Source organism: Polypterus senegalus, chromosome 10 (genome assembly GCF_016835505.1).
Source record: "Polypterus senegalus isolate Bchr_013 chromosome 10, ASM1683550v1, whole genome shotgun sequence".
Lineage (NCBI taxonomy): Eukaryota > Metazoa > Chordata > Cladistia > Polypteriformes > Polypteridae > Polypterus > Polypterus senegalus.
In genome coordinates this window covers 158,001,613-158,022,494 of record NC_053163.1, presented here as the reverse complement: position 1 = coordinate 158,022,494, position 20,882 = coordinate 158,001,613, and the positions used below count along the sequence as shown (strand labels likewise).

Below are 20,882 nucleotides of genomic sequence, written 5' to 3'. Positions count from 1 at the left end.
GTACTCTTGTCTACTTTCTGCATCTCTCTGACTATCCCACTTCTTCTTTGCCATCCTCTTCCTCTGTATACTCTCCTGTATTTCTCCATTTCATCACCAGGTTTTCTTTTCCTCCTTCCTCTTTCCAGATGTCACGCCTAGCACCCTTCTTGCTGTCACCCTTACTACATCTGTTGTAGCTTCCCAGCTGTCTGGTAATCACTGCCACCCAGTGCCTGTCTCACCTTCTCCCTAAACACACCATTGCGTACTTCGTTTTTCAACTTCCACCATTTGATCCTTGGCTCTGCCCTCACTCTCTTCCTCATCTTGATCTCCAACATCATCCTACAGACCACCATCCTATGCTGCTTAACTACACTTTCCCCTGCCACCACTTTGCAGTCTTCAATCTCCTTCAGATCAACTCTTCTGCATAGGATGTAATCTACCTGTGTGCATCTTCCTCCACTCTTGTACGTCACCCTATGTTCCTCCCTATTCTCAAAATATGTATTCACCACACCCATGTCCATCCTTTTGGCAAAATCCACTATCCTCTGACCTTCTTCATTCCTCTCCTTGACACCATACCCACCCATCACCTACTCGTCTCCTCTGTTCCCTTCAACATGCCCATTGAAATCCACTCCAATCACAACTTTCTATCCCTTGAGTACATTGTTCATCACTTCATCCAACTCACTCCAAAAATATTCTCTCTCATCCATTGCACACCCAACTTGCGTTGCATATGCACTAACAACATTCATCATCACATCTCCAATTTCCAGCATCATATTCATTACTCTGCCTGACACTCTTTTCACTTCCAACACTCTTGATATGCTGTTCCTTCAGAATAACTCCTACCCCATTTCTCCTCCTATCCACATCATGATAGAACAATTTGAATTCACCTCCGATCCACCTGGCCTTACTCTCCCTTTAATTTAGTCTCTTGCACGCACAATATATCACCCTTCCTTCTCTCCATAATATCTGCTATCCCTCTCCCCTTACCACTCATACTGCCAACATTCAAAGTTCCTACCCTCAGTTCCACTCTCTTTACTTTCCTCCTCTCCTCCTGCCTTCTGACATGTCTCCCCACCTCTTCTTTTCCTTCTTCTTCGGCCAACAGTAGCCCAATTTCCGCCAGCACCCTGTTGGCTAACAGTACTGGTGGCAGTCATTATTAACCTGGGGCTCGACCGATCTGGTATGGAAATTTGTATTGTTGTCTGCATATTGATTTGACAAAATTTTACACCGGATGCCCTTCCTGACATAACCCTCCCCATTTATCTGGGCTTGGGACCGGTATGAAGAAACGCACTAGAATGTGCATCCCCTGTGGCTGGGTTCGAAAGCTCAGCCAATGATAAACAAAAAATCCAAAGAATTAAGAGGGGATTCCAAACTTTTTCATATGACTTGACCAGTGGGAGCTGTGTACCAGTAACATTCTTTGCCACCTTAACCAACCTCTGTAGTGCCCTGCACAATCTGGCCCTACCAGTACATAATGCTGCCTGTGAAGACTTGTTCCACTATGCATCTAATTTATAGAGGATGGAAAACAGAGATGGAGACATAGCATTTGTGATGTGAACATCACATAGTATACATACCTCTCACTCGCCGTAGTCTTCCCCAGTGATAGTTACATTCCTCTTTACGGACACAGTTTCCACTGACGGTCACCATATATTCAGACCCACAACGGCAACATACTCTGGTGAAAGCTTTAAAGAAAATAAATCAACCAACAAGACATTAGGAATATGTCTACCAAATGCAAATTTATACACACTAAATTTTAGTAGAATAACTTATACAGTAGGAATTAGTGATTCAGGGGTTAAACAAGAGGCTGACACAACAGCTGTGTAGCTGAGTACAACTTTCAATCTTATTTAGCAACAGAAGATGACTCACGGTCAGCACTTTTCTTTTCTGTGGCTGTGAAGACTATTGCTTTGCCCGGTTTGTCAGGATTTGGCCGAGGATATCCATTCTCTTGCAGCTGCTCTTCAGTCATGATGTATTGCTTCAGTTTCCTATACAGTGACGCACCTAAAATGTAAATTCAAAACTTCAAAACATCCATTTGACATTCTGATGCATGTGTTGCAGATGTTAGCAGAGCCTTACCGGTGAGAGACTCTTCTGGGTGCTTTCCAGAACGGTTGATAGAGAAACTGGTTTTGGCTGCCAACCTTCCACCAAGCACCTCCTCATGGGAGATCCTCTTCTTATTTAAAGGTGTTTTTGTGGCCTCTAAAAACAGAAAATTAGCACAGTGGGCAAGTACTCCATACATGTACAGAGGCATACATAAGCAAATAAAGAAAGGTGGTTCATGAAGTAAGGATTCACACACAAAAAAAAAAAAGACTTTTCTAAAATAGGAATGTAGTCTGTATAGAAATTCTGGAAAAAAAAATTTAAATCAGAAAGGTGACTGGATGAAGAGAAGAATGTTCTTGGTCTCACGACTGTCCGTAGGATCATGGAAGTTAGGTGTTAGCAAAGGACGATTGACATGTTTTGTGCAAGAACTGTAAAACATAAATATGAACTGTTACTACTGTAGGCGTTTTTCGCTGGCTATTAATTGATGCCGTTATTAATTATCCATTTATGGCAGGCAGGCAGACGTTAAAGGCACTATATAATGGACAGACAGTGTGTTAAAAGAAAAGAGATCTCAGACTGGCCGCCCTGTATGTCAATGAAGTGGCAAATGCCATAGGGAGGATATATGATAGACAAACGTTTAAAAAAAAAATCTTTTAAATGCAACGCAATCTACCTGCACTACCTTTGCGATCTACCGGTTGATTGTGATCAACGCATTGGGCACCCCTGCTCTATATAATAGATAAACAGACAGAGAGATGGGAAAGGCATTATAGAATGATAGACGGACAGACAGAACTTTATTTGTCCCCAGGTGAAATTTGGCTTTTACTGAAGCACTTTAAATAAAAGAATAAAAAACAGTGAAAAATAATAGTGGTGCATACCAGCACACTGGTTTTACCCCACATTCTCATTTAAGAAAAAAACAAGATTGCTTGGTATTTGATTAGGTCAGTAAAGCAACTGAAACTCAGGAGGGGAGTGCAATGGGACAGAAAACTCTGAAAGCATCTTGGGTCATTTTAAAGAGAAGCCTAAACATCAGGAGGAGTGGAATAGTCAACACAGTGATGCTACAGCTTGGAAGCAAGAACTGCAGTCCATGGCACATTTTTTGGCACAGCTGGCAAGAGGAAGGGGTATTAGTAGACACAATGAAGGCAGAATGGAGACCACTTAGTAACATATGGATTAAATGGGGTCTGGAGATAATATAGGACCTGTGCCATGCAGACAAAAGCTTTGAAACACATCTCTGGAAGGCAACACCATTCTGGTTGGGATGAACAGTTTGGATACCAGAGGTTATCCATTCTCTTGTCCAGTCGAGACAGAACAAAAGGATTGCACAATATATTGATGACCACAGGAAAGGTTCAAATTGTATTGTTCCTTTCAAGTTGGAAATAAAAAAATGCATAGATTAGAAAAATGGCAGAGATGGACAGAAACAGCTACATCTGCCAACAGGGCAAATGTGGAAGTTTACAGAAGTTCTTAGTACTAGGGTGTTGTACTGTGTTAGCTATTATGAATGTAGCGAGAAGTCAAGCAAAATGAACCCTTTTATTGGCTAACTAAAAAGATGACAATATGCACGCTTTCGAGGCAACTCAGGCCCCTTCTTCAGGTAAGATGTAATCAATTACAATCATTATATCTTGCCTGAAGAAGGGGCGAAACTCAACGCTATATTGTAATTTGGTCATATGACACGAGTCTATAGAAATCTTGTTACTACAAAGCACATTCAGCAGATACTTTCATTACAACAAAGTGCCCAAAAGACCTTGAAATGCCTGAATGAATCATCCACAGATTTGCCAAACAGAAACACTGTAATTGTTTTTCTTTCTTAGAACTTTCTTTGCACGTTTTTTTTTTTTTTTGCCTTTTTTGTTTTCTGTGGTTTTCAGTAATCCTTTTTTAACATTTGAAAAACATCCATTGGAATTTAACTCATTGTCACCCTCCTATAGAAACGGCAGACAAGAAAAAAATCATAACAGTTCATATTAGGATTGGGGGAAAAAAAAAAACTAATTTTTTGCAGCTCTCGATTGCTGCAAAAAGAAAAAAAGACATTGCCAGTGAATTTGGAATTTCGCCATCGGCACTGTCAACTTTCCTGAAAGACAGAGCAAAAAAAAGAAGAAAAATCTCGGGTTGCAAATGTATGTGAACTGCTGCATTTGAAGACGTCGAAAATGCCGTTTTGATGTGGTTCAGTGATGCTCGCTCAAGAAACATTCCTATTAATGCGCCACTCATTCAAGAAAATGTGAGGTTTGAAATTGGGACCTCACCCAACTATTCTAGCTGAATAAAGCTGGTTTTGCTTAAGTATTGAGAGTAAGCCTCATGTTTTGGGCACGATAGGGACTTATAGCGCAACCCCAATCTTATGATTTGCTTCTGCGGTGGTGTCATTTGCAACCTAAAAGTGTATTATGGCAAGGAAATGCTGAGAAAAATTCTCATCAGCATAACTTGTAGGTAGGAGGAGATTAAAATTACCGCGAAAGAAGCTATTGAAATGATTGTAAACACCTGGACACAAGTTAAAGAAAGCACTATAGTAACAAATACAGAATCTCATTACAATGAAATATTTGTTATGACGAAATATTTTTTAGGTCCCTGGGAGTTTGTTGTAATGGAATTTTACCTGTATGTATGTATGTATGCGTATATGGTACAAAACAAATGAAAATATCTGGATAACTATACTGTTATGTCAAATGGATGCTGAAAGACGCTATATGCCAAACACTATTACGTGTAGTTTTATTTCCTATTCAGCCATACTCAGTCTGTGAAATGGTTTGTTATGGTCAGCTGTGACAGCGTTGGTAAAGCCTCGGGGCAAGTCCTGAAAATGAAATGAGCATGTCTGCATGAGGACTACAATTTTTATATGAGGATCCTGTAAGCTGGGGGTGTAAGACATTTTGGGGGGAAAAAAAAAAAACAAAAAACAAGATACACACGTTTGATTGACATCTGTGCCGGACTACTCAAGCTTCGGAGTTTGTTCAGAACATTCGCAGCTACATTACAATAGATACTCCGACTACTGCTGCGGTCATAAACCACTTTCTCCTCCGCAAGCGCCTGTGAGCAGAAGAGAAAATGTTATTAATGAATTGTCCATTATGAGCCAATGAAAAGAAAAAAAAAAAAATTACACACACACACAACATAAGTGAAAGAATTTCACAAAAGTGCACACAATTAGCCCAAGTCTTTATCTAAGATTATGTCCATTTACTTTATAGTCCTGGCAAGAAAAATTTAAGAGTGGGAGCATTAGCAGAATAAGTGAGTTACTTAAGATTACACAGTGTGGAAAAGGCAGGAATAAAACAGGTAACCTTGTGATTTAAACTACAGTGCCATAACCAATAATGACTTCTCAATACTAACATTGTCTACATGCAGGGCAATGAGAATGTCTATTATGGACTTGGTAATGTGTCGGGAACAAAAGGATGCCACATTGTTTGATGGAAAAAATGAAATGGCAGGCTACTCCATTTTGCCGAAATGTCATTGCAGCAACTCCAAATCGTACTCAGTAGTTTGTATAACCCCCACGTGGTTGTATGCATGCCTGACAATGCCATAATGAGACGGCGGATGATGTCCTGGGGGATCTCCTCCCAGATATGGACCAGGACAGGCTGAGGTGTCGGATGGACCAAAACAATGTCCCGGAGGTGTTCTATTGGATTTAGGCCAGGCGAACAGGGGACCAGTCAATGGTATCAATGCCTTCATTTTCCAGGAACTGCCTGCATACTCTCCTCACATGACGTTGGGCATTGTTGTGCACCAGGAAGAAGCCAGGACCTACTGCACCAGCATAGGGTCTGACAATGGGTCTAACGATTTCATCCCAATACCTAAAGGCAGTTGAGGTGCTGTTGTCTAGCCTGCAGAGGTATGTGAGTCCCTCCATGGGTATGCCTCAACAGACTGACCATCACTGACCCACCACCAAACCGGTCAAGCTGAACGATGTTACAGGCAGCAGAACGTTCTCCACGGATTCTCCAGAACCTTCCACGTCTGTTACGTGTTCAGGGTGAACCTGCTCTCATCTGTGAAAAGCACAGGGCACCAATGGTGGACCTGCCAATTCTGGTATTCTATGGTAAATGCCAATCGAGCTCCATGGTGCCAGCCAGTGAGCACAGGGCCCACTAGAGGATGTTGGGCTCCAGGCCACCCTCATGAAGTCTGTTTCTGATTGTTTGGTCAGAGACATTCACACCAGTGGCCTACCTGTTGGAGGTTATTTTGTAGGGTCTCTGGCAGTGCTCATCCTCTTCCTCCTTGATCAAAGGAGCAGTTATTGGTCCGTCCTGGGTTAAGGACCTTCTACGAGGAGCCCTGTCCAGCTCTCCTAGAGTAACTGCCTATCTCCTGGAATCTCCTCCATGCCCTTGAACCTGTGCTAGGGAGGCACAGAAAACCTTCTGGCAATGGCACATGTAGGGTCCAGGTATCACCTCATGCTACCAGTAATGATACGGACTGTAGCCAAATACAAAACTAGTGACAAAACGCTCCAAAAAGATGAGGAGTGAAAAATGTCTGTTAAACACTTAAATTTCTATTTTGGGGGTCATCTCATTGTTGCCCCTCTAGTGCACCTGCTGTTAATTTCATTAACACCAAAGCAGCTGAAACTGATTAACAACTCCCTCTGCTACTTAATTGATCAACAGCCCAGACGTTTCATTGACTTGATGCTATACTCCGATTAAAAGGTGTTCCTTTAATTTTTTGAGCTAGCTATATAAATATATAAACATGCTAGGCTTCAATATGCAAACAGTGAGACAGTTAAGATATTACAAGTAACAGGCATGTAGCTGGTTTTGACATTTCTTCTGATCCCCCATTAAGAAAAGAAACCTTTTTGTTTTCAGTGCATGTTACAAGTGATCCAATACCACAATAAAACAGTATCATAAAAAGCTTTTGTGCTGGCACATGATGATTAAACCGTTAGAAAAACAAACCATTTTGTCCAATAGATGGAAAAAAAAAAATCTTGTACACTCAAAATAAAACAAATTTTAGTCATAAACCTAATTCCTTGATTGCCCTCATCACTAAAACCTACACATTTTGGCTCTCCACTGACCTAGATGCCCGAGTACAGACAATGGAAGGGACCTGCTTACCCTCACCACCTGAGAAAGAGAGTCACTGCTATCATACACTTTCACACAATATGCATAAAAGAGTTTTCATTTAAATAAACCTAGAACCCACACAAGGGTCTCTGATTAAGAAACGTTTTTTCATGGATGAATGTGTACCAGGACGAGAAACCTGGAACCAGTGTGTTAAAAGATTAGCTATTTAAGCCTGATGCTTGCCTTTTCAAATGCTTCCTCTTCTGTGGGGCAGCACTTGAGGCACTCTTCAATTAATAAATTGAGAGATTTTTGTCGAATAGCAGTAGGGACCTTGCCTCCAAATTCTGCTGGAATGATTGGCCTCTTTAAAGTTGAACTCTGGGGGGAAAAAACAAAAAGGTTATTATAAAATAAATAAATGAATCATTGGTACATAGGAAGTAAAGAAAGGAAATCAAGGAAACATTCATAAAAGCAGGGGTTAAAGAAAAAAATACCTTTGGATCAGGGGTTATTACAAAAACTGCTGTACAATAGCTTAAACATCATGCAAACGAAAATGTCCAAATCCTCTATAGTATATAAATTATGCAAAACAGTAAACACATTTGAGTGGACATATCCAATTAGCATATTCCATGTGCTTCCTTTTGCTATTAATATTATTTACTGTATACACTCGCGGATAAGTTCTCCCACAAATAAGTCAGGACTTGCTTTTACAGTATAATTTCTGGTGCTTTATAATGTCAGTCACCACCACCACCTAATCAAAGCACCGTGATGTCCCTCCATTGATGGATTAAAGGCCAGAAGTCCACGTGACCATCATCATCGAGTTCTTCCATGAGAACCCTGAATACAATGAGGACTGATCATTTATGTTAGGTAGAATGTATAGAGGGGGCTGGGTGGTCTCGTGGCCTCAGACCCCCTGCAGATTTTATTTTTTGTCCAGTTTTCTCTTAAGATTTTTTCTGTCCTCCCTGGTCATCGGACCATACTCTTATTCTATGTTAATTAGTGTTCTCTGATTTTAATTCTTACTTTGTCTTTTTTCTGTTTCTTCATCAAGTAAAGCACTTTGAGCTACATTATTTATATGAAAATGTGCTATAGAAAAATTTTGTTGTTGTATAAGAATGTGGAAAACACATTATGATTAAGATATGCTAACGCCCACCTGACAGAGACACCACGATGTTTGCACTAATTTGTATTTTTTGTATCTCACGCCCTCATACTACTTTATCGTAAGAGCATCTCTTATCTACGATGGAGCGTTCAATCAGAAGAAAATATGAAACTGGTTTTAAATTAAATGTTGTTGAAGTGGCAAAAGAAATTGGTAAATGCACTGCTGCAACAAAATTTGATGTGTCTGAGAAACTGATGCGAGAAGGAAGCAAGAAGATGGTTAAAAAAGCGTTGCACTTCTGAACAGGCGTACAAGTCTGGGTCTGATTTTATGATCGATTTTTCAGGTTTCAAGGCCCTTCGACGTGAGTATATATGGTAACTAGTGCAACAACAGAAATGAAAAAAGAAAACAAACATTCTTATGGTAAATACAATGAAAATAATGAAGTGCCTCCTTTTCTCTTCAAAGACAAGAAAATAAATGAGGGCAACAACAAAAATGAGGAAATGAATTGCAAAGCGGATTTTCAGTCAGACACTTTTCAATACTGAGTTGCCGGTTCTTATTTTAGATCAGTGGCATTGATTGATCCTTACAAGTCAGCTCAATCATTTATTACTTATCTGTAGTACCTTCAAAGAATGGTATACATGCTTCTCCAGCTCCTGTGTACATGCATGGATCTGTATATGAACATACAGCATATAGTTAGGTGTACCCCATGAAATGTTTTATCTTTATTAACAGTTGTGGACATATCAAGATTTGATCTTCACTTAAACAGTGCCTTAAATAAAGAGGATTTTACAATCATCATGCCACATTTACATTTTGCAGTCCACCATAGAATTTAAATAAACTAGGGAGCTCCGCCCACTGCTCACCCACACCCAGGTTTGGTTAACCGGATATACAATTTAAAGAGATTGTTATTTTCATTTCATTCATTTTCTATTTCTTAATATCCGCCAGTAATAAAGCTGTAGTGAATGAGTTATTCCCCTTCTCCCCCCCCTAGAGGGACAAACTACGCGCCAGCCACATCACGTTTCTTCTGCTCGCTATGTGAAGAGGGGGGCTGAACGCATGCTAAGGAGATGCGGTCATTCCTCCGAAGCCCCCTTTTAAACAGTGATACAATGAGAAACAAATACATTTTTTTTTACCTACTCTTTTCTCTATCAGCTGCTGGCTTGCTGCTTGCTGCTGCTGCTGTGCTGCGTGATCAGCATGTCACACAGTGCTTAGAACATTTAAAACCTTGTACAGCACCTGTCCTTTTGGTCTCACTGCCTTGTCTCCGAGAAAATCACGTCTCCTTTCCTTCCAAGCCTTTTAAGATTTTTTTTTTTTTTATATAATTAAGAGACATACATACACATTTTGCATGTAGTAAAGGTAACTCCACTCCTTCATTAATCCCTATCTCAAATACCCAAAATTAGAATCAGGTGCAAACTTGGTATTATTACTGGACTATTATAAGTGGATAGGACTGGTGAGCTTTGTTGGACTGAATAGCCCGTTCTCGTCCAGCTTGTTCAGATGATCTTTTCTAAACCTGTACTTTTACTTAAATTTCAAAGATTTAGTTTGTTTGGGGGCGGCACGGTGGCGCAGTGGTAGCGCTGCTGCCTCGCAGTTAGGAGATCCAGGGTCCTCCCTGAGTGGAGTTTGCATGTTCTCCCCGTGTCTGCGTGGGTTTCCTCCGGCTCGGTTTCCTCCCACGATCCAAAGACATGCAGGTTAGGTGGATTGGCGATTCTACATTGGCCCTAGTGTGTGCTTGGTATGTGGATGTGTTTGCGTGTGTCCTGCGGTGGGTTGGCACCTGCCCAGGATTGGTTCCTGCCTTGTGCCCTGTGTTGGCTGGGATTGGCTCCAGCAGACCCCCCGTGACCCTGTATTCGGATTCAGCGGGTTAGAAAATGGATGGATGGATAGTTTGTTTGGTTTGTTCTTGAAGTGTGTATCATTACCATGCTGAAGCTGAAAAAGCTCCCTGTGGCCTTCACAAAGGAGGTTATGGATGCATACAAGTCAGAGAAGGGTTTCAAAACGATCTTCAAACAATCGACTTAGTCAGGACGTTGGAAGAAACCAACCATTCCACTGTCTGCAAGTTCAGCCGATTTCAAACAACTGCCCATTTGTTCAGGCCAGACCTAGCAAGCGCAGCCAGACAGCAGAACAGGTCAGGTCAGGGAGCATGTACCGGTACAGCGTGTTGCAGCACCTACCACATGACGAAACAATTCGGGATCCTCGTTGGCAACCTTCCAGGCAGACACACGGTCCAGTCCCACCGTCCAGTAATGACCCGCTATCTGCTGCAGCCAGATTTTACGTGGGTGCCCCCCTTGGCCTAGTCCAGCCATTCGGGTCCTCAACAATGAAGATCCTGCGAGCCAGACCACCCTTGTGGAATCAGTGCTGTAACTGACACTCCCTCACAATGCAGGTAATGTGCCTCATTTGGGACTGCAGGAGCAGCTGCTAATTCGATACAAAGTCAAACCAGCAGTACTCAAGGACTTTCCAAAAAAGACTTGGTACAAAAGAAACTTGCAGAATTCTCTAAAGTCTGTGAGAACACCAGAATTCCATCATGGGATCTCCAAGTAACTCTCGCAACTTTTGATGTCTTAGTGCAACAGTGAACGATCAGAAAGAAGATGGACACATTAGATCCAAATGGAAAGTGTGACAGGAGAAAAGTAGCAAGACTAAAGTTTGACCATGAAGACCTAGGCAAGCATTAGGGCTTCTAGAATTAGGTGCTCTGGAAAGACAGAGTTATTTGGCCTAAGTACCAGAAGACATGTCTGGTGAAAACAAAATATAGCATTGGACCAGAAGAAGAGCTTGATGGTGGAAATGATCTGGTTTGGGGCTGCTTTGCTGCATCAGGGCCTGGGCAACTAACCATCGCAGAATCAACTATGACTTCTTCATTGTGCCTGATGGTAATCCAGGATACTGGAAGACCTCAAGTGGGCCTAAAACAGAACAATGACCCTAAACATATACACTGTAATCTTTTTCTAAAGGTGCTGTTAAAATGAAGATATTATTCATTTTAATTACATTAATTTTATTTTATTTTAATTTTATTAATTACATTTAAACCACGTCTTTCTTACTACTAAAAGCCCTTTATAAAGAAAGAGGGGAACCACTACAACCACCACCAATGTGTTACACCCATATGAATGATGCAACAGCAGCTATACTGGCACCAGTATGCCAACCACTCATTAGCTACTAGGTGGTGAAGGGGTAATAGAGCTAGCCAATCAGAGACAAAAGATGATTAAAGAGCCAGAATGGACGAGGCCATAATGGTCGATTTAATCAGGATGTCGGGATACACCCTACTCTTTTCGACAGATGCCCAGGGATCTTTAATGACCAGAGAGAGTCAGGACTTCGGTTTTAGGTCTCATCCAATAGACGGCACCAAATTTACAGCACAGTGTCCCTATCACTGCACTGGGGCATTGAGATTCACACACAGATCACACCCTGCTGGCTTCACCAACACCTCATATATCCACATATGTTTAAAAAGAAAAAAAAAAAAATAAAAATATTTCATGGCATGTAAATGTCTGCGTATACACCTTGATAGGTAGAAACACACACACAAAAAGAAGTATGAAAATAAAATGGTGCTCTCACAGACTACCACTTGTTTCCAAAGACGACACTCAATATATTATTTGATGTGCATTTAAGCATACATATATAGATTGTCCAAAGATACCTTTAAAGATGGGGTGTGAGCGATTCTCTTCTGCACGTCAGTGGTGGTGGTCTTTGATAGAATTGCAGCTGATGTATGTGCCTTTACATTCGGAAGAGGACAACTGAGTTTATTGGGTGAAGTCAGACTGGTGCTAGGCTGCTGTGTTCCAGCTGGTCCTGATGAAACAAGAGCAGATATTTAATTCAACTTGTCTTTGGCTGCTATCCTCATTCTGGTTTCAAACATTAAACAACTATACACATAAACTTTACATTTTTGGCACAAAGGGTGATAAGATGTGACCATTTACATTTATCATTACTAGAACCCCCTCTATTCACCATATCACTCCCGTTTTGCAGCAGCTTCACTGGCTTCCAGTTCAGTTCCAAATTCAATTCAAAATTCTCCTACTAACTTTTAAGGCTCTCCACAGCCTCAACCCTCCATATCTGTCTGACCTCCTCCATGCTGCCATTCCCTCCCGTACCCTCAGATCCTCTTCCTCCATCCACTTGACTGTCCCCTTCGTCCGTCTTACCACCATTCAGTTGCTCTGCTCGCCAGCTTTGGAACTCACTACCACCTGAGCTTAGAAATATTGAATCATTTTCACTTTTCTAATCTAAACTTAAAACTCATTTGTTTAAGACTGCTTTTTCCTCTTACAATTGCTCTCTCTCAGGGGTGTCGAACTCCAGGCCTGGAGGGCCGCAGTGGCTGCAGGTTTTCATTCTAACCCTTTTCCTAATCAGTGACCAGTTTTCACTGCTAATTAACTTAATTTCCCTTCATTTTAATAGCCCTGTTTTTAAAGATTCAGTTCTCTCAATTGATTAATTTCTTCATTAAATGGCAGCCAAACAGAAATGAGACGTAAAACAAGCCAACAGATGACCAGCTAAACTGGGATTTCACTCCAACCAATTTCTTAATGAGAAGCTGATTTTTGCTGTTAATTAAACTCATTATTTAATTCCACGGCTTGTTGCTGCTCTCATTCTGCCACAGCAGACATTTCCAAATCTGTTGATTTTTCCGTTTTTTTCTCAGAATACCATCAAAATGTGTTGGTGACCTGAGAGATCAACCTTACAAAAACAGAGACCTTCACCGTTCTTTATTTTCAGATACGGTGATGGGCACAGGTGAGCTGGTCATAAGGGGCCTGAGTCAAGTTAATTAAAATGAAGGCAAAAGAAGTTAATTAGCAGTAAAAATGGCTCACTAATGAAGATGGCTAGAATGAAAACAAGCAGCCACTGCGGCCCTTGGGGACCGGAGTTCGACACCCATGCTCTATCTGATTTTAACTTTTGTATTTTACTTTTGTTCATAATCTGTGTTTTGTCTATTGTTCGGTGTCCTTGAGTGTTTAGCAAGGCACCTACAAATAAATAAAATGTATTTTTTTACTTATTTGGTTGACACCTTCAACCAAGATGACTTATTTACAATATTTATGGGACAATTGGGTTACATTTTGTTTTTTTGTCTTACAATTGGAGAACAAGTCTAGTGACTTGCTCATTGTCACACAGTGTCCGTAGCGGGATTTGAACCCACAACCTCAGTGTTTGAGGTCCAAAACCTTAAGCACTACACCACACTGCATGACCAATAAGGAAGCCACAACAAAATAAAGATGGCAGGTAAAGAAAGTTTACAGCCTGCAATTTAAATGAAGACTTGGGCCTGGACAACTGTCTCGGCTTTTTTTTTTTTAAGATACTCCTCCATTCCTCATACCCTACAATGCAAAGTGTCAGAGGAAGGAAAAAAAAAATATTTTTTTAATTTATAGAAAGAAATTAACATTAGAACACAATTTTGTGTGGCAAATGCATATTTGGCATATCTGTGAAGAAAGAACTTGGACTTGAAAAATACCAAACCTATCCCAAACTTCTCTTTTAAATCGAGGGTATACTACTGTATATTAAAAATCTTGTAGCTTAATTACACATGCACAGCACAAGAGATGGCCCTGTGGTGATTCCCTGTCACTTACAGGATAAATTCTGATTCCCCAAAGCCAAGTTTCAATTTATTTTTGTCAGAATTGTGGTAAACATTAATTAGCCTCAGGAAATTGTATTCTAAAGTGAAGCATTTTTAATTAATTAACAAAAATAAAAAATACTGTGCCTGTTCTAGTTTAAAATGGGGTCAACGGGGCACTGACGCAAACAGGAAAGAACTAAACGTGTTTCCACTTTGTCATTATGGATTCCTGAGTGTAGACTGATGGGCACAAGTGCCAAAAGTATCCTTTTAAACTTAAACCTACAACACAGTAAAGTCTGCTGAAAGTGAGAACTTTCTGAATGCACCGATTGTGAATTAAGTGTACTAAGTTTATTGGGCGCTTTTGATGGGTGGCGACCTTTCCTGAGGGTGGCATTATTTAACCACCTGCATGCATGATAGAAACAGTTTCTGCATTGCTTTGGCCTTACTGAGACTTCGCAAATGGATGGACAGACAGATACACAGACAGTAATCCCTTTATTATGGTGCACTGCCTGTGGTACCCGTCTAAGACATGTTTGAAAGCGAAGTAATCAACACAGACTATTGCCCATCGCGCTGTGCAGTGCACCTTCCGTTGGAATGCATTTTTAATGCATGTAATAATAAAATGAAGGCATTTGTCTTAGTTGTAATATTTTTGTAAGGATTGGACAAATAAGGTGGCATTTTATACCAAACTCGCATGCACACACCCATCCAAACTCCCACTCACATTAATTTGGCATTGCCAGTTCACCTCACCTGCATGTGTTTGAGGATGTGAGGGTGCATTGTTGTGGTATTTTCCTCTACTTGCCCTTAGCTGTTTCGTCAAGGATAAGTGTTCTTTTTAAGTTCGTTATTGGGTTGGTCTACTGTGGCGCTTTAACTAATATTTTTTCCATAAAACTGTTTTCTGAAAAGCACACCAAGCAATTGTTTCACACATAAATCAACATAAAACATCCACAGCTGTGGCCTCTGTTGGTGCCTGTTCGCCGTTTCTGGAAACTGCGTGGGGACGGTCTCGACGGGCAGCAGGAATGCACGGCGGGGTGGCTGCCTGGCTGTCTTCTGTGCAGTGCGACACAATCTGGTTTGTACGTCTCGTCGTTGTAAGTGAACGTTGCCGTAGGCGCATCAGCTACATGAACGTGTTCAGCACCACGATCAGCCGGGGTGTGATGAGCTAATGCCAGTACCTCAGTTTTGTTTTGGATCCCACAAGTCAGAGTCTGATGCAGCGATAATAAGCAAAATGTCATCCACGATGGCTTTGCGCAACTGCTTTAGTCTCTCGCCCGATGACGATGCCATTTTAGAGGTTGTTTGCTCTTCGCTACTCATGCATGTGTAGGGAATCCAGGTCGAATCAAGGAAGCTAACTTTCCTTCTAGCAAAGAGAGCTGAACTAAAACATAACGAGTTTCATCGCAGTTTACGGCTGATTAACATTCTCTATTCCTAAATTTTGACAAAAGTCGACATCCGCCCTGAAAGAGTTAAGATGAACACACACACACACACACACCCTAACCACAACAGTACCCCATGAATGACACACACACACAGATTAATCTCGAGCACTTTAAACCATGCAAGTGCGTTAGGAATAACACAGCCTGTCAACTCAGCACTTCAAGAGACTTCCTTATTATCGGCATGAACAACATACAATGTTTTAATGATCTCACACCTAAATATTACTTTTGGTCTACAAGAATACATTTAAACATACAAAGACTCAGCACTCTTGACTATAGGCCATTTTTCTTCTTGTACTGTCCCTTCTTTTGAGTGGCGCCCTCACTCTCAGCCTTATAAACCTCAAAGCACAGATATAATGGCAAAAATCCGGCTGTAACCAGGTGCTCAAAGAAATCTAATTTATTACTTCATTCACTCTAGACATTAAGACAAAGCACAAAAAGTTAAAAAGCAGCATGGTATTTATTACAAGAATAATAATAATACCACAGGAACAAAGAATAATAGAAAATATGTACTGATAGGAAAGTCTGAATATATATAGTCTTTATGAAAAGCTTACGAAAAAAAGGCAGAGATGACAAGGATGAATGTCCCAAGGAGGCGTTTGATTTAGCAATCGATGTTCATGATGCCGGGCGGCACGGTGGCGCAGTGGTAGCGCTGCTGCCTCGCAGTTAGGAGACCCGGGTTCGCTTCGGGTCCTCCCTGCGTGGAGTTTGCATGTTCTCCCGTGTCTGCGTGGGTTTCCTCCGGGCGCTCCGGTTTCCTCCCACAATCCAAAGACATGCAGGTTAGGTGGATTGGCAATTCTAAATTGGCCCTAGTGTGTGCTTGGTTTGTGGGTGTGGGTGTGTTTGTCCTGTGGTGGGTTGGCACCCTGCCCTGGATTGGTTCCTGCCTTGTGCCCTGTGTTGGCTGGGATTGGCTCCAGCAGACCCCCGTGACCCTGTATTCGGATTCAGCGGGTTAGAAAATGGATGGATGGATGGATGTTCATGATGCCTTTCTGACGACCAGTGCCGTCTTCATCCGTTCCACTTGTTCTCCTTCTGTACTTTCTTCTTCTCCTTCTTCTCTTTGCTTTTCTTTTGTTTCAAACTAAGGCATGTTTATTATGAAATGTCATGCCTTGGTTTCACAACACATGCACCTGATTGGCTGGCTGTCAAAATGGTTGATGAATTAATTCCCCCAGGTAATAAAGTTCTTTGATATTGCCTTAGTTCTCCTTTCCCAGGCCATAAACCCAATTGTTGTCCCAGATGTCCATCCATAAAGTAATCAATAGCCTGAGGTATCAGTTCAGGCTACCTTTCCCAGGCTGTAAACCAAATTAGCACTAAGATATGAACAACTGTTATAAAAGTGAGGTATATGGGAAGAAAACCTGCTTTAATTTGTGTTAGTTCATCTGTTGTCTTGTCTCGAACAAAATATAATGGAAACCAAAATGTACAGATTTCATACACTGTAACAGAGGGGAAACTTCACAATCACTTGTGGAGGTGTACAAACTACACGCCACCTATCACAAGGTATGAGGTTCATAATCAATTTCTTGAAAGCAGCAGCACTACAATGCCTCCTCTAATAGCTACTAATCTAAGAGGGGGGGACCCAAACATGTTCAAAACTGTTTTTAAAACAACATTATTATACAACTTACAGCAATTCCCTTTTCATCAATTTCAAAATGCTCCCCTTGAGATGTAATTCACTTGGCCCCAGCACGTTTTCCATTTACTGTACTCATCCTTTGTAACGTGTCTAGAGCCTCCCGTGATTATTTTTCCTGGCTTTCTAACACAGTAACAAATCACATTCCCTTCAGTCTCAATTTTAACTTTAAAAAAAAAACAATAGTCATTCACAGAGAGTGGGGCCTAGTGAACATGGGAAGCGTGTGACAAGCAGCACATTAGACTGAACGCTGTGTGCGCAGGTACATGATCATGGTGCAAAATGCAGTTTTGCATGTGTGACTTTTCTTGATTCAATCGCACGGATGCTTCACAGCACATAAGTGTCATGTTGCTGATTAACATGCTGTTCGTGGGCAACTCTTTATTGACATTGTTAAATAATGGGATCATTGCTGTGTTGATGTTTAACTGTAGAATAAATATCAGAAGCACGCATCTTGATCAACTCAGTAGGATGCCATGCAGCAGAGGGAATAACAAGGCTGTAGGTAGGCAATATCTAGCAGCATAGTTGATAACTACACTGCACTCCCATGCTATTAACAGATTGTGGGAATTTTGGGGCGCCTCTGGGAGTCTTTTCGGCCTTTGCTATCAGATAATTCAATGCTTCAACCCAATGTATTTAAGTTTATTGATTGATTGATTGGCTTCGAATATGTTCTTGTTTTTTATATGTTTCCGCTGCTGTATACATTTGTATCTCCCCATGGGATTAATAAAGTCGATCTAATCTAATATACAATGTTCATCTTGCTAGAAAATTACATTTCCATTGCTAAGACTATTCTTCTTCTTATGACTTGTTTTGCCCAATGGGTACATAAGGCAGAAATATGCTGATGCCAAGCAGATTAATCAAGTGCCAGTGATGGTACTTCTGTCCAATTCATACCCATTAAGTGAAGGTTTTCATTAAATGTTTTGTGCCCAGGTTGTCCTTGGTCTGCCTGGTCGGCGTTTTCCAAGAAGGGCCCATTGCATGGCCTGTTTGGGTAGTCTGCTATTGTCCATATGTATAAGATGGCCAAACCAGCCAGGCGACTTTTTCTGCAGTTTGAGACTGATGGGCAACTGGGTATTTCCTGTAGGGGTCGCTAGCTCCCTAGTTGGAATAAGTTCTTTTGTAATTGCGGCGTTTTAAGTAACCTGAATTTATATAGATATAATATTAAAAGGCGATACCTCTGCCATAGTGATACAACGGTAAGAAATCACATAAGAGAAAATAACTTGGCTTTCTTTAATGACGATTTACACGGCATTACAAACGAAGGAAGCAATAGCAAGACTTTTATCAAGGTGGGATCTCGATGTATACAGTTTGCCATTTTCTTCACCACGATGGAAGGATTTTCAGGACGGATGACGATAACTCCCATCCATCTGTCGGGTTCGAGGGGTTTGGCTGCTGTCCAAGTCTTTGATACCATTTTCTCCATGTGCAGGCCCTTACTTAGGTTCCAGACAAGGCAAGGCAACTTTGTCCACATGATTGCCGTTGATGTAAAGGGAGGAGCCTGAAATGCGCATTTCCATCAAATTCGTTTTATTGGTCAAGATGAGCAATCTTAGTTTCTGCCTAGTGATTGCTAGGAGATTAATCTTGTCTAATAACAGCAACATTTATTTCTTTAGCATGTTTTCATACAAATGATGTAGCTCAAAGTGCTTTACAAGGTGGAGAAAGAAAAAAGAAAAATATAAAAATAAGATTAGGAAATACTAAGTAACAAAGAATAAAGTAAGGACCAATGGCCAGGAGGACAGAATTAAAAAAACGTCAGAGGTTCCAAGTCCACGAGACCACCCAGCCCCCACTGGGCATACTATACAGATAATATTATTCAGCTCTAATTTTCACCGCACTAAACAGCTTCGGATGCGTACACAGTTTTGTGCTACAGTAATCCCTCGCTATATCGCACGTCGACTTTTACGGCTTCACTCTATCGCGGATTTTATAAGTAAGCATAACTAAATATATAATGCGGATTTTCCGCTGCTTTGCGGGTTCTACGTACAATGGGTTTTTTTACTTCCTGTACATGCTTTCTCATTTGGTTTACCCAGCTGATTTCATACAAGGGACGCTATTGGCGAATGGCTGAGAAGCTAACCAATCAGAGCACGCAGTTAAGTTCCTGTGTGCTGAATGCGATACTAACCAGGAAGTCTCGTCTCGCTCATTCAGCACCAACGTGTTTCACTGTGTAAAGAGTTAACTTTTGTGCTCTTTTGTGTTTATCTTTGTGCGTAGTCAAGCCCGTCATTATGGCTTCAAAACGATCTGCTCCTGCTACTGCTTCAATGAGGCTACAATTCTTTTTATTTAAAAAGTAGGAAAGAAATATAAGATCTACGGCCGCAGTGTCCTTTTAACCAGGGTGCAAAGAGAGTTGTAAGTGGATGTAATAAGGCAGTAGTCTGGATGGAATCTGCTTTAGGGATCTGGATTGAAGTCTGTCGGAAGAAGAACAATGGCGGTGATATACAGTTGCCTGAAGAGGCTCCTTTAGAAGAGCTGTAACGCTCTCCTTTGTTGTGCAGTAAAACTAAACTCATCGTTATTGGACAAGTCATCGTGTCATTGTTGGCGAGTAACCATAATTAATTTTCTACTTACAATACTTAGTACATGTACATACGTTTAGTGTCACTGTACACACATTTACTGTATACAATTTTTCTTGAATTGTACGTATTTATTGCTGGTGGCCTGTCTAACGTAATGGCTGTAACATATGTGATATCGGAGACACTCGATATCTTTAAAATAATATTTAGGTTTTACTGTATATAAACAGTGTGTTTACATACATAATTTCAAAAACTCTTACCTAATATCTAAGAGAATACAAAGGGTTTATGCTGTGTAACTGTGCGAAGAATATTTATAAACAGTGTGGGAGAGTTTATAAGGCTTAAAATATATAAAAATAACATACAAACATATGGTTTCTACTTCGCGGATTTTCACCTATCGCGAGGGGGTCTGGAACGCAACCCCCGCGATCGAGGAGGGATTACTGTATTTTACTTCCTTATTTCCATGAAAAGTCAACCTAAAAGATTTTCTGTGAACAGACAACTGAACGGGAATGTGTCCTTAAACCCAAAAGAAAAAGTGCCAAGAATCAGCGATGAAATGCACTGGATATGAGGTGTGTTTATGGCAACATACCTCAGCAACAGAGTGAAGGCGCATTAATACTTTTGATTGAAGCCAATTCTGTAGGTATGTGAGGAGGCAGCCCTGTCAACAAAGTTTAAACTTCTGCATTGCCGCACTGCAGGCGCATGCCTGTATACTAACTGGTGGTTTTGGTAGCATGCAACAAAAGCGCAAGATGCATTAAAAGTTGTTCTTCTTCAGGATCAACACTCCTCTTGCTACACATTTTCTTTCGCAGGTGAATGCATTTGTCCTTCACGTTTTTCCACTTTTTTCATAAATTCACCAACTTCGAAACCAGAAGACGAATGGAAACGATTTTAGGGAAATA

General features: G+C 41.0%; 1 protein-coding gene across 1 annotated transcript in view; it reads right to left on the bottom strand.

Moving 5' to 3' along the window:
• rexo1 (REX1, RNA exonuclease 1 homolog) overlaps positions 1–20,882 on the bottom strand; it is a 123,255-nt gene that overhangs the window by 42,289 nt on the left and 60,084 nt on the right. The window contains exons 5-10 of the mRNA XM_039767122.1: positions 12,188–12,345; positions 7,521–7,658; positions 5,118–5,241; positions 2,137–2,262; positions 1,921–2,058; positions 1,614–1,727 (exon numbers count right to left, since the gene is read on the bottom strand). Of these exons, the coding sequence (XP_039623056.1) occupies positions 1,614–1,727; positions 1,921–2,058; positions 2,137–2,262; positions 5,118–5,241; positions 7,521–7,658; positions 12,188–12,345 (798 nt within the window). The remainder of the gene's footprint in view (positions 1–1,613; positions 1,728–1,920; positions 2,059–2,136; positions 2,263–5,117; positions 5,242–7,520; positions 7,659–12,187; positions 12,346–20,882) is intronic.